This window comes from Pogona vitticeps, chromosome 5 (assembly GCF_051106095.1).
Source record: "Pogona vitticeps strain Pit_001003342236 chromosome 5, PviZW2.1, whole genome shotgun sequence".
NCBI classification, from domain to species: domain Eukaryota; kingdom Metazoa; phylum Chordata; class Lepidosauria; order Squamata; family Agamidae; genus Pogona; species Pogona vitticeps.
The window spans coordinates 24721666-24736868 of NC_135787.1; the positions used below are offsets into that span (position 1 = coordinate 24721666).

Sequence of the window (15203 nt, forward strand, 5' to 3'; positions counted from 1 at the left end):
CAAGTGAAGATGTGACTGTTTTGAACTTGTGAGTGGAAATTGGTAATGAATAGGATGGAGTTTAATAAACTCACTGGTAAAATGCAGATATTATTGGTAGGTGGTTCTGTGATGCTAGCAGGTTATGTTTGGCCTCCTTTGGACAGGGTTGGCACTGCATCTGAGAGACCATGTTCCTAGTGTGGGAGTGCCATTCCACCTGAACTTTTTTGTTGTCTCAAATAGCACGTTTTGCCAGCTAAAAATGCTGCCCAAGCGTTGATTTCTCATGGATAGCCTGGGAACAGTTACTAATATTATAAGAATCCACTATATAGATAACTGAATTTAGCACATGGTGCATAAAGTTGCCCTTGTATATGGTTCAGAAACTGTAGCTAGGGCAAAACATAGTGATGACTAGACTTTAAACAGGGACTCAATAGCACATCTTAGCAGATTTATAGGAATTACACTGTCCCTTCATCCATTTCCATGCTCAATTTAATAATATAATCATGTGCCATCACATCAAATCCCTTTTCAGAATTTTCCAGGCAGAGAATACTCAGAAGTGGCTTAGCATTCCCTTCTTCTGGGGATGCCTTTGACTGTGCAGCTTACCCAAGGCCACACAGGCTGGCTCTACTTGCAGGACGCACTCCTATCCTCTGGCTCTACAGCCAAATAACTAAACTAGAGATGAGGGTATTCATATACCCCCACACAGGTGGATATAATGAGGGTGATCCACTGCTGCCACGGGTGCTGCAGAGCCTTCCAAGGGATCCAAATATTGCATTTGGTGAGCCACTCTTCAACCTAGCAGAGAGGCTTGTGGCAGCAGTCGATCGGTGAGTGGACCGTCCGGCTCCATGGGGCTGGACCCTCGTTATGGCCACCTGTGCGGGGGTATCCCGCCAGGTACGTTCAAATTTAGAGTGCCAGTTTTTATCTATATAGCTCTCCTGGCTAGGATAAGGTTCTCTTAGGGATCACATTATCCCATACAAATTGGCTAGATACTCGGATCTTCTTTTACATAAGAGGCAAATCTATGTTAGGAGGCATTTTTTCCTCCAGCTTTCTCAGTTTTGGTGTCCTAACCTTGGAGTGATTTCTGTAGGGGGTACTCAATGACAGGTCTGAATTTTTTTTTTGGTGCAAGATGAGTACCTTTTTATTTGCTCCTGCCTTTTAGTCTGCATTGTTTTTCTTTTTCAAAAAATAAAATTTTAGGTGACTGATTAATGTAATATTGGCATTTTAGTATCATCCATTTTAATTGGTCATTATATCTCATGTTAGACAAGCATCATCTATGAATAATGAAGTGAATGATATTCTCAATAAATATGTGAGTGTAGAATGTCTTGGCTGCTTTCATTAGAAAATGGGTTAAATGAGCTTTAAATTATAATTGTTGTGCTATGTGGTGTATGGATGTGTCTGTAAGACTTTTATCTTTTCTTTTAAACTTAAAAAAATAAAACTCTAGAATACAAGGTGGATTTACAAAATCACATATTCTAGACCACTGGTTCTTAACCTTGAGTTACTCAGGAGTTTTAGACTGCAACTCCCAGAAGCCTTCACCACCAGTTGTGCTGACTGGGGTTTCTGGGAGTTGCAGTTCAAAAGCATCCAAGTAACAAAGGTTAAGAACCACTGTTTAGACCAAAGGTCCCCTACCCCCGGGTCGCAGACTGCTACTGGTCCATGGCCTTGGAAGGACCAGACCGCATCTACAGATGAGCAGCAAGCAGGTGAGCGACACTCCGCCTCCTGTCAGTGCACTCCTATTAGGTTCTAATGCTGCTGCTGATTTGACAAGGAGGCAGAGATTCACTCCCTGCTTCCCTCCTGCTGCTGCTAGATCAGCTGTGCCTGTGGCATTAGAATCTAATCGGAGCCTGCACTTCTATTAGGTTCTAAACTGCTGTAGATCTAACAGGAGATGGTCATCTGTCCTGGCACAATATATGTAACAAGCTTGATTCAAAACTATCCTCCAACAACCTACTGCATAACAAGTAATCCCCCTCCCCGGTCCTTGGGAGAATGATCTTCAACTAAACTGGTCCCTGGTGTCAAAAAAGTTGGGGACCACTGTTTTAGACAAAAGTCAAACACTATCTAACATGTTCAGGAGAGTCTGGGTCAAAAGATTGATGATCATCCCAAATATCTACTTTTATCAATAATTTTGAAATCATGCTGCTGAGGAAGAAGCTATTAAGGACAAATGAGCTGTGTAAAATTTAACATGTTTAAGCAGAATGCCAATTTTTACAAGACAAGAATAGCAACATGAATGGTTTACAGCTATGCAAAACAGCCTATAAGGTAAGATTAAGAATTTAATAATTACACACTTTTTTTTACAATATGAAAATAAGTCATAAATAGTGTAAAAATAATTCTGAAGATCAACTTCTCACGAAATAGGAACAAAAACCCAAATACAAAGTTCAAATAAACTGGAACAATTTAAAAATTGAAAAGAATGAGAGAAACCAGGTGAATTTTCTTGGTGGGCAAAAAAAGGAGACATAATTCATTCTTTCTGATTAGGTTCAGTCTAGAAGTAAGTCTGAACAAGAGGCCACAATAAAAATAGCAATGTATAACAAACCAAGAACACTGATTTAAGTCTTGTAATTATTTACACAAGTATTTTGTTTTTACAGTGATACAACAGTCAGAATGGGATGAGAATGTCAAATGCAATGTTTTCTACAAACAATAATAGTTCACCCCAAACTGTGGGTTATCTCCTCTTCTAAAAAAGACTACAATGAAATACAAAAAATATGAACAGCACATATAATTTCAAAAAGTAAAAAAAATTACAAATATAATATTTTCCAAAAGAAGAAAACATACGTACACCTTTAAAAAAATGGTATCAGGTTGCATGACACTTATTTCACAAACATGTACAATGGTATAATATGCATAATGAGTAAGCACAATCCATTGCAAACTGTCCTGTGCAAGTCGCACTGAAATGTATAAAATATGCACAAAGCTTGCCGGTATTTTTGCTAGGGTTAGCCCAAGAAAATTCACAAGGACTGTGGCTGACACTGAAAATATGAAAAGCACAAATTCTTCCCCAATCAAATGCTTCCAAAGTTACTCAGATTGGCACCATGTGATCAATGAAATTCCAATAGATTTTCAGGTATATTTAAAGAGGTAAACACTGAAGGTCTCGGTTTGAATAAGACCCCCTGTTATGCAAAGGACAATTCTATTTCTGAGCAGCATAAGCAACAAGATGTGCTTCATATAACAAGATTTAAAAAACAAAACAAAATGCAAACAAATGGCAATATTTTGGTATCCCTTTAAACAGCCTGTTAAACTGTGCTGACCATGTCACATTCAGATAGTGTATCGAGAAATCCAGGTGATATGCATTTGGTTGCCACATCTATTCAGAAGCTGGATGACATGAGAAATGCATTTTCTTTTCACAGCACTGGATCATGCTGATGAATGATGAAATGCAAAACAAAAAGAAAGGAAGATAGATGGTGGCATTGTTTCCTTCTGGAGCTGTAGGTCATTTTGTCCACAGCTACTGAACAGCATTTTTGAAAAGTAGCTTTTAGTGTGCAAATGGGAAAGCTTTCCTAAAACACACAAGATAACAGATGTACAGATATAACTGTATGACAGTTATGTAATGGAGGTTAGGATGCTTGCAAAGAAAAAAGTATGCTATCCATTTATCCTCTTGTAATTGACTGTGCCAATTCTGGCAGCTTTTACTCTTAAAAAAATAATTACACTGAACAATTCCATTATACAAAACAAACCCAACATATTCTCATAGTTAACAATATCCTGTGTAAATCAGAGTTGCACTCAGTGATTCTAAATGGTTAAACATGATCTATAAGTACATTACTGGATTGTCATTTGTCTGCTTCTGAAACAACGTTAAGATTTTGGAGCTATTTATTACACCAAAAAGAAACCCTTAAAGAAACACACACCCAGAAACAGCTAATTTAAATAATGTAGCAATAAAGCCTAACATATGCTTTGAATACTGTATATCCCCAAATATTTCAATACTGTACATAATACTGAGTTTGGAGGGCAACACATTTCGGTTCTTTATATATTAGTTAAACAATCATGATGAGTTGCCTTTTTCAGTGTTTTCCATAAGAAAACATGCTAATGAGAATGGATACATCTCAGATGCTTCTGTGCACACATTGAGCTCCACCATGGTCATGCATGAGGTCATAATTCGATGGAAAAGAATTATTTACATTTGAAAATGAGGACCTACACTCAGATACATGCACATTTCAGTCAACAGGATAGATGGATGAGAAAGCCTTGGATACACAGTTTGAATCTCTGCAGTCCTATCTATATTCCTAATGGATGCTGTTCAAAATACCAAATTACTCAGCCTCTCTATATCCTTCTGCAATTCTTGAATTATGAATAGACTGGAGAAAGAAATCCTTCATTCTAGCTAATATAGCTTAAACCTATGTTTGACAATTATCTGTTTTTAAAGCAATTTATATAATTCTTTGAATGGAGATTAAAGCTTCTTAGCTTATCGCATGTAAGAAAATTTTTTATCTGCAACATGTTTTGGGGCAAACTGTTGCTTTGTTATATAATGGATATCTAGGATGACCAGCAATAAATACTGGGTAAAACCACTAAAGAAAAAATGATCACAGAAACAAGAGGCAGAGGATGCAGAAGTTACATAAAATTCCTGCTGTTTTCATCATTTAAAATGAAAAATAAATCTTTAAAATTATCAATTTAAAGGAAAGAAAAACTATAGGAAGAATGCTACTAAAACTATGTCGGCTAAACATATATGGCCATGTTGTATATTATTTGCTGGATATATTTCAAGAGCATCAAAATAATTTTCACAGACCAGTACAGAGGCACTGCAGGACTTCAGAATGTGATTGCATGGTTGGCCTGAGGCCGTTTGCAGTTTAGTCAGGCAACAAAAATAATCTTACAGTTCAATCCTATTGTTTTCTTGGAGCATTCTGAGGTCAACACACCACGTTTCTGAAGCCTTTCCGGATTCCTACAAGCACAGGGGCAATGAGGCGAGAACGCCACCTGTGTTCTTCCTCTTTTTCTAAAGCAAGTTCTCTTCCACTGCTCATTGATCTAAAACACTCCTCTAAATGTGGAGAGATGAGAGGTACAGGTCTTTCTGTGTGGGCAGAGAATCGGTGATCAAAAAGTCAGATTTCCTCTTTAGAAGCCAGAGTTTTAGAAGCTGATTCTTAAAATCTATCCCTGGGTGCTGGTGAAGTTATCCAAGAGACCACAGAATTGCACTGACAGATATTTTCATGAATCAGGCACCAATGTAAATGTCTCTAACGCCCGAGATTCACAACCTACAGATTTTAGATGACAATGTAAATCTACCAAACTAGTACCAACTTAAGGGAATGAATTCCTCTCATGAAACAAATGCATTCTGACAAATTATAATGAGATAAAATTGATGAATAGCCTGGACTAGACAAATATATTCCAAGCTCAAGGAGCAATAAATAACTTAAAATGAAAATAAAGCAACTAAAGGTTATTCACAAAGAACGTAACTGATGGTGAGGATTATGTCCTCAATAAAACGGGCAATATTTATTGTATATTGGGGAAGTGTTGCCACAGGAACAGTCAATTATTGTCAGACCATAGGCTTATACATTGTTCTCCTACATTACAATGTCTGTGTATATCCATGGCCAAAGATGAGTAAGATGTGTCCTGCATAGATATCTTACATCAGCTAGTGCAAAGACTAATTGGCCCACCATACATGGGTTTCAATTTCACTCTGAAATTAGTTGATTGACATCTTATGGTTAGTTCATTTAAAGATGGCCATGAAATATAGGTAGGAATTAGATTATTTAAATACAGGCATGCTACTTTGTGCATGAACACAGAAATTATTTGTGTCTTTCCTCTGGCTTTAGCAGGCGTACTTGCAACCACATGGTAGGCTGCACAAAAAAAACGTAGGGCTGTGTCTTTGTCAGACCCTACCCAGTTCTCTGACTCTGCTTCTTCTAATTATTTGAATAGAGCTAATGTAACTTCATCAAGCAGAAAGGAAAGGTGAATAGGAATGCACTCCCAAGATTCTGCTCTCTTGATGTGTTGTGTGTGCAATCAATCGTGTAGGGATATAGAGGATTAACACCTCTTTCCCTTTTCTTGATAAACAGGTAAATAGATCCTCCTTTCTAGTCTTAAGATGGGGTCAAGGCAGAGGTGCTGAGCTCCTTAACTCTAGCAAGTGTGGCCCTCCATTTATCCTAGCCAACATAGTCAGTGACAAATAATGCTTGGAGATGTAGTCAGCAAACTTTGGAGGGCTGCACTGTGTATATCCCTACTCTTATAAGGAACCTATTATACGTGGGACCTTCATTCAGATATAGATTTTTGCTCCATTTTGTATTTTAAAACAATGCAACTTGGTAACATTATCTTTTTGCACCATTTGTCCCAGTGGCCATGGTAGGTGGTGGATTCTGTGATTTGTAGTCCAAATATTATCGTTTCTAAGCTACTAGAACTATTTGAAACTGTTTGTGCTCTAATGACCTACAATACAAACATTCTGATGTAATTTTATGCCTGGAATTTATGGCCTAGTTCGCAGGATCCTTGCTTACAGAATGACCTTTAACATAAGGTCATACTTAAAATTTAGCATTGTATGTACATTAGAATATTATCACAAACATCCCACATTATAAAGAAATGGATCAGAGAATCCTGTGTAGGAGCTCGATGAGTTAAAATTGGTGATACCCATCTGCAATGGTAAAGATAACATTGGCAAAATGGATTCTCCATTATTCTTCCCAGAACTCATGTGCCCACGAAATGTGTTCTGGAGGATATGGGGACCTTTTAGTATGGAGGGTTCAAGAGAAAAGAGGAAGGAGCAGTCAGTCTCTTGCATAAGCTGAGTTCCACTTGTGCAATGTCGGATCATGTCCTACTTTTTTTGCAGCACGGATCTCAGTTAGTACATTTGTATACCTGCATGTTACACATAACGTGAGAAATCTGATTTCTCCTATCAATGTAATAAAATCTAAATCCTGCTTTTCCATGCACTCAGTGTAGCAAACAATGACAAAATAGAAATAGAAACATATTAACAAAGAAAACATTTAGCAAAGGTAAGCTTCACTTTTTCTAAAAATCCTCATAGTATCTGATATATTTCCTTGTTGCTCAGAGGTTATCAGTGAAATGTGGGCAGAACATTTGTTAGAAATGTTAAGGTGGTGTTAAAGCTGCCATTAAGAAAGTCTCCCCAGCTACGAAAAAAAGGAGTTAAAAAATTGAAAAGACAGTTTTCCTTTAAATATCTCTGACATTCTAAATATGAGATTTATTTTAAAAAAGTAATGTCCTACTGATTCATGGTATAATGCAGCAGCAAACTAGTATTTGGTAATTTGATCACCATAATTGCTTCCAAAGTTGCATTTGGAAATAACTGATGGTTACTTCCAGAAACCCATGACCGTGTAATGAAAATGTCCTTCCAAAATGATTTTAATATGTCTATACAATAACTTATTTGGTCAAACATTTAAAAAAATCTCAAATTTTTATGAATATACCTAAAAGTGTAAGAACTATTTGAAAAGCAAGTGGCAAAGGGTGCAACATGATTCAGTTTCCTAGAATGACTACAAACATACAGTACTTTCTGAAGATAAGGGTAAAGACAAAAATGTTATGCAGATGTGTTCAAAATCGAGAAACAAAGAATTCTTTTAAAATAAATTGCAGTGCAATCCTAAGCATGTCTACTCAGAAGTAAGGCCCATTGACTTCAGTAGAGCTGGATCTCAGGAAAAGTGGATAGGATTGCAGCCTAAAATTAAAATTAATGTATTTGAAATAAAAGTTACATTGACCTTTGCCTGTCATGTAATAATAATTTTCCCTCCCTATTCCATATTCTTTGCCACCCTAAATACGTCCATTTTAGGAGGAAAAAAAGGCATACAAATAAACGAGTCTGGAAAAAACCAACGATGATTTGCTTTGCAGCAGTGAAGACTTGATCGATGCCAAAACAGGGAATACTGAAAAAAAGTGGAACAAAAGCTTATCTTTTTCAAAACTTAAGTGCTTGTAGGCACGAATGCCAAAGAGGTTAGAAAACGGAAGTACTAAACAAACAAAATTAAATATATTTTCCAAAATCCAACCAGCAATTGTTGTTTCATGAAAAACTTCTGAAATACATGTTGCAAGCCATATGAAGTCAAATCTATTCCATTATTTGAGAGGACGGCATTTTATGGTTTCTTTTTTCAAGAACTCTTCCCTTGCAAAACAAATGCAAAATACAATATGTGAAGCACATACTGTATTGCTGAAATCCTCAAAGAAGTCCATATTTGTCCTCCAGGTGATACTGAGACCTATCACCAAATGATCCGTTGGAATCTCTCTGCAACTTGGTCATCCAACTCACAAAACTAGATCTTCATACTTCTTTCCTTCACAGTTGCACAGTCTATAGGGCCCGGTACGCAAATCCACCCAGTGTGATTGTCGTGGGACTGTCAGCAGCGTGAGCAAAAGGAAGCTGATGAACAGGTATCACCTTTTTTGTTTTGACAAAGGTGGCTTCGTAACTCAGAAGACTGAAAGTCATCCACTGTTAGAAGGAATGGCAATTCCTTCCAAATCCGAGACCAATGTCTTAAGCGCCTCCTTTTATCATTTTTTTGCAATAAGCCATGGTGTGACTCCCTTGAGATGACAAAAAGAACAGTTCAGTTGTCGGAAATTCAAACTGACAGCCAGCAACCATTGAAGCATATGAGATGATCACACAACAAGCTGTATTGGTGCACAGATCATGCTTTTGATTTTAGTTAGCACAAGCAAATACAAGAGTGATGGGGTGGGAGGAGTACCAACCAGAAATAAGATTTATGAATGTAAACATAGAAACAAAGTCACTATATTCCAATGGCAATCAGATACAGTACTTTTGATAGCATTAAGCTCATTATTTGGTCACGATTTCATGTAAACTAGTTCATGACACTTGCTGTCCCCGCAGGCCCACAAGCCAAAACAAAACAAACCAAAACAGAAAACAAGTGAAGTGTCTACAAGCAATCACTCTGCAGAGATGAGCTCTGTAGAGTGACTAATACTTGATTTTGCAAGCTTGTCGCACAGTTTATATTTGCCAGATTGAAGATGTATTGTGAAGAACAGATGTCGGCATGGACCATTGCAAACAAGTAGAAGCAGCTACGTGTAAACGCATTTTCAAACTTGTAAAATCAATGGTTCTGTTTTCAGTTATAAATACAAGAGGTGCAGCGTTATATACACAACTTCATGCTTGCAAAGTTAGATTCATCACTGCAAAGAGATAAAAAGAAAACATTTCAAGAAGGTTAGTTCTGCAATACTGAAATGTTTGCTTCGATTGTATGCATATTGAATTGGGTAAAAAGGGGCCTATTGATGCGACTAGGCCCAATTATTCTGGCCTGAATTGGTCTAGGTCATGCTAAACAGGGTCGCTTTGCAGTGTGGTATATTATTTAAGCTGATCATTGAATCCACATGCAAGGATCAAGCACATCACACCTCAAGCGACCATTTTAGCACGTTCTAGACTGAACTTCTTTTCCTTTAAAGGGAAAAAAACTCTCCTCCTGCCTCCTCCTCCATGCTTTGCTTAAGCACTTAATGATTTTGAGAAATGGAAAGCTTCCTTCCCTCTTGCCTATGGAGGGGAAGGTACAGGAAGTTTTCAATTTCTTTTTAATTGTTGCTATCTGACACAGTGCATTAGCAATGCTTTGAAAGGGTTTTTAACAAAATGCTTTAGCAACAATTAAAAAGAAATGCTTTAGTAACTATTAAAAAGAAATGGAAAACAACTCGCTTGCCCTCCAGGGATAAGCAGGAAGGAAGCTTTCCATTTCTCAATATTGTTAAGTGGCTTAAGCAAAGGGAGAGCTTAAGTCTTCCACTTTGGTTCAATCTCTGTGATCATATATGCTGAAATTGAACCAAAACAGAGCAATCTTACCTGCACTAAAACAACAACCCACTAAAGAGTAGCCCCTGAAAGGGACCCAAAAAGATGTGGATAGGCATTGAGCAGAGATGGGCTAGGCACATACGCTGTCAAGTCACCATGAAAAGGAGTGAACCAGACTGTCCCCAGCCCAGACCAACTGCAGGACAAATGCCCATCTATTTGTTTTCAATTTATCAAGATCATTAAGAGTCTTGAGGTTTCCTCTTACAAAATGGAGTTCTCTCACCTCCCATGAGCAAAAGGAGGGAGACAATTTGCACAAATTTCCACCCCTTCACATTTGCACCCCTGAAAAATTTGTTCCAGAAGGCTCAGGAACTCTCCAGAACATTTTAAGGGGTTGTAATGTCAAGGGGAAACTGACAAAACATTTCTTTCTAAAGTCAATATGTTTTGTTACCCATCTTCCATTCCCTTTTTTTGATTGACCTCGTTTTGCCTCTCAGTGCCTGTTGGCATGGGATATATAAGGATTAAAAAGCTAACACATAACATTTGCAGGGTCTCACCTTTTGCCAACAGCCAGGCATCGGTAGCCCATCTGGCCCCTGTTTGAAGAACAAAGTTCCAAAGTTTGTTACCAAGCAAGGTTAATATCAGCAAACATCCACATTATTGCAAATTTCACAAATTACAACTCTAATTTAGGAAGATGCACAAAATCAAAAAAATCCAAAAATAAAATGGATAGGATGCATGAGGATTTTCTTAACATATACAGCCTGATGTTCCTTAGATTTTCTATAGAAAAATCAACCATCATCACCAATGGTTGGTGTCAACTCACATGAACATTTTAAGTTTAACAACTGCTTTATTTCATGCAACTATATCTATATCTTTGAGATCTACATTGATTCATTCAGAACAGTAGTAATGAAATGACAATTAAGATCCCAATCTAACAATAAGCATGCTGCAGGTTATCTTTACCAATACATTAGCTAGGATCAAGTGTGGAGTGAAATGGACTAAATCCATTTGGGTAGAGCTAGACAGGCTTGGGAAAAGATAAACTATTCACAACAATTCTTTCCATGAGCAAGAGTGTATCATTTCTATCTGGAATTCATTGGAAATACTCTCCCAGGAATAACTTGACACAATGGCATGTTTTCATTGAAGAATGTTCAAAACGAAAACTAGTGACTAGGAAACTAAACAAAATTAACTTTGCAGAAAGCACAGCATGGCTATTGTTAACAGGCTCACATCTCACTGAATCTCCTATTCCTGGAACTGGGAAAGGATTATACACTTGCATTCCCCTGAGCAGCTCCACGACTGTTTGGAGGGCAAAGGAAGTTTCATTCTGCCAAATAGTTGGTGTCCTCCGGTGCAATGTTCATTGTAGGGCATAATTTGTTCCGAGGGAAAACCTGACCGTACATATTTACAAACTCAGACAGTACTTTATACTGGGATCTTGTATCAGCTACCAATTATGAAAAGCTAGCATTTCGCCTCTCTTTGGAAGTGTGCAATAACTTGAGGGAAAAGAATAATAATAATTAAAAAAAACCTAAAACACCTTATTAGCTGTGCATCAGTTTATTTAATAGTTTGCTATCTACAGGACAGTTTTCCTTTGTTTCTAGACAGAAATGATACTGCAAACATGTTCTAAAGAATTCCGAAAGCATGCTTTGCTTGTTCACAACCAAATACATAAACTACAGATTATCAGTCAGAGACAAACTAAATATAACATGGACTTTGTACTCAGATAAGGACTCTCCTGACAATTTACATTAGAAACAGTGTGCTCAAAAGAAAATCTACTTAATTTTAACATTCATCTTTTAAACATCATGCTTAAATTACAAACAGTATCAAAACATGCAGATCAAACCTAAGGTGCTAACCATTACAAAAAATCTTTGGCATTTTCTATAAATGTGTAGATGAGGTTTTGTAAAAATCATATTCTGATGACATTGAAAATAAAGAGTGTTGCCAGATTGGTACAAGGGAGAGGGATCAACAAGTAGAATTTTAGTATAGGTAGGAGCTTGAACTCATGCTAACAAAGAGTGGAGGAACTGTTGTGTATATTTTGGGAAATTAAGTTCCAAAGAAAGGATTGTTACACTGAAAACATTTAAGAAACAAAGACAGTGAGGGCTTTGGGCTGCAGGCCATTAACTTCTTACAAAGTTCTGATAAAGTTTATTTTCACATGTGCATACCATTCCAATATGTAGTGAAACTGATCATGGAGATTTAACACCTAGACAAACTCCTTAAGACAAACTCCCTAAAACAAACTCCCTGTCAGTACACCCTGGATGTCTATATAATTTTAGGCAAAAAAGAACTTAAACACAGATAGTAAAAACCCTAGTTAGATCGAGATTCAGAGATAGTTAGGGTAGACCCACTGAAATCAATGGAACTAAGTTCCATTCGTTTCGGGGGGGGGGCTTTCTTTAAGTATGAATAGATCTAGATCTAACTCACTAGCTACAATGGAAAAATTTGTGCTACATTATTCTTAAATGGCATTTTCTAGTATGTAAAAAAAATAATTCCCACTAATAATATCAGGGTCTTTTTTTAAGTTTTTCACCACAGAACTGTAGAATATCTGGAGTATTCCCGTAAGGTTGAGTAGACAGGAGCTGCTCTATTCCACATTTTAGCTCTGATTTAGGTGTCCGGCTGCAGAGCCAGAATTTGGGAATTCAATCCCCATGGTGCCTTCGAAGAGAAAAGCCAGCCTGTGTGGCCTTGGGCAAGCTGCACAGTTCCAGGGCACCTCCAGAAGAAGGGAACGATAAACTAATTCTAAGTATTCTCTACCTCAAAAACCCCGAAAGGGGTCTCCATAAGTCTGAATTGGCTTGATGACACTTTTTTAAAATTATGTGCAGATTGAAGCCCACCTTGATTCCTTATGCACACAAAGCCCTGTTATGTGCATATGCTTTTCTATGAGTTAAACAGAAGGTATGATGTCTTCATTGCATCCAATATGTCCTTACTACTATCAATGTTATTAGTTTATTTGCCTTCTGTCTTTGGACCCAATCCATATGGCTGCTATTTCAATAGAACACTGTTCCATTTTTTCTTCTTATTGTTCACGTTGCCTCGAAGGAACAGGTGAACAAGCAGCAACAGTGTGGATCAAGAGGAAGAAGGCAAAAGAAAGCAGTTTTGAGCATCCTGTTGGGCTGTGGGCTTGGCAGTTGCCCAATAAATGCTATTTATTTCTTTTCTGTTCTTCCTTTCTTTGGTCACAGTTAGTCCAGCCACCCAGAGGAAAGGACCCTGACATCAACCCTGCACGCAAAACTACTCTTTTTATTCAGGGCTCAGAAAATATAAGCCCTCAAACAACGTGGTCACTGGCCATGTTGGCAGGGTTTGTTCTGGGCTCTGTAGGTCTCTCCCCCCCCCTGCAAAAAAGGAGGGAGAGGGACTTTTCCAAATTCTACCTGGAAGGTATGAAAGCATACTGGTTTGGACTGTCTTTATGTGCAGTTGAGCCACTATATTAGGGTAAGAGAAATTCCACTTTGGATTAGAGGGCTTTATTTTCAAAAAAGGGAAAACTCAGGCAACACACTCAAGACTCAGAAGTGTAAAACATGTATGGGGGAGAGCTAAAGGTTCACCCCTATGGGCAGGGCAGGCATACTTATGTCAGTCTGTCAGTCAAGGGATTTTTGTTTCTGTTTTGGGTCAGCAGAGGGGACAATACTTCATCCAAAGTGAGTATAGGAGAACACTTTTGGCAAATGGGAAGAAAGACAATCAACCTTGGGTTTGGGTAGGATTATACTTATTGCAAATGTTGGAATCAAACAAACTCAGAACTGCTGTGTGATGCAGTTGCAAATGCTCAAGTGTTATGTTGCCAATGTTGATAGAATGTGTGATCTCTGGATACTGTTACTGTCACCAAAAGCAGCCAGTCTGATCATGCACATGCATGTACGAGGATGTATAATGTAAAGTCCAGGCATTGAGAAACTTTACATTGGGAACAAGTAATTAGAAAACACAGGAACTGCATGCAGGGTTGGAAGGAAAGAGCAATACTGTACCAATTGGCAAGGGGCATCCAGCCCATCCAGACCAGGCTGGCCTGGCTCCCCCTTTTCCCCCTTAATTCCACGGAATCCCTGTTTGTAAAGATTAACTTGCAATGTTACTAAGACATTTCTTTGGCATTGACTTAACTGGAATGAGCAAACAAGAATGAACAGAAAAAGAGGAACAAGCTCACAGGAAAAGGGGCCCAATAAGGATACTGTAATTTTGCACATCAGAAATTACTTGTGTTCTATCAGGACAAGTGATTGAACACGTGGAGTCCAGAATTCAAGTGCTTGCTCCACAAATTATAAGGAAGTTAATTGTTTTTGGAGTACAAGCCCTAGGGTCTCCCATAGGGTCCACATAGGCTGGCGATTCTGGGAACTAACATTTGCAAGCTGTATGGCAAAATTTGTCATGAACATCTATTGCATTTTCAAACTTCAAATACTGTTCTGAAGACACTAAGAAACATGTGTCTCTTTTTTTTCAGTCTGGATAATTTGGTTCTTTAGGATGAAAGAATGTCGCTGTAGTATGAATAATAGCAGTAGCTTGTTCCTCTTTACCTTATGATATCCCACTATAACATCTACTGTAAGAGGAGACATTTCCAGTACATGAATGAGACATACCAATGGACAAGGTGCATCTAATCCAGGGGCACCCTGTTCTCCTTTCTCCCCTTTAGGCCCCTTTTTGCCTTTCTTTCCCTTTTCCCCCTGTGGACACAATCATTTGGATAAAAACAAATGTTTCATTCTTTTCAGGGAAAAATTAACAAAATATATTTTAAAAGTTTTTTTTAAGCCAATGGAGGGCTGAAAGGACACTTACCACTGTGTTCTAGTTTGCACGATTCATTGTGTGGAAAAATAAGTTATATGATATAGGAATAGCTACATTCGTTTGGTTGTACTGAGTTTGTTGTTTTTATTATTATGGATGCTTTGAATCCTAAAGCAGGGCTTAAAACTATGGACTACATTTGACCATTTGATCCAAAATCGGCATCCAGAAGCTCTCTCAAATAAAAATTACC

General features: G+C 37.8%; 1 protein-coding gene across 1 annotated transcript in view; it reads right to left on the reverse strand.

Moving 5' to 3' along the window:
• Nucleotides 1-1129: 1129 nt before the first annotated feature.
• Nucleotides 1130-15203, reverse strand: part of COL25A1 (collagen type XXV alpha 1 chain) — a 385643-nt gene continuing 371569 nt past the window's right edge. The window contains exons 35-37 of the mRNA XM_073001823.2: nt 14170-14247; nt 10627-10665; nt 1130-8799 (exon numbers count right to left, since the gene is read on the reverse strand). Of these exons, the coding sequence (XP_072857924.2) occupies nt 8767-8799; nt 10627-10665; nt 14170-14247 (150 nt within the window). The 3' untranslated portion in view covers nt 1130-8766. The remainder of the gene's footprint in view (nt 8800-10626; nt 10666-14169; nt 14248-15203) is intronic.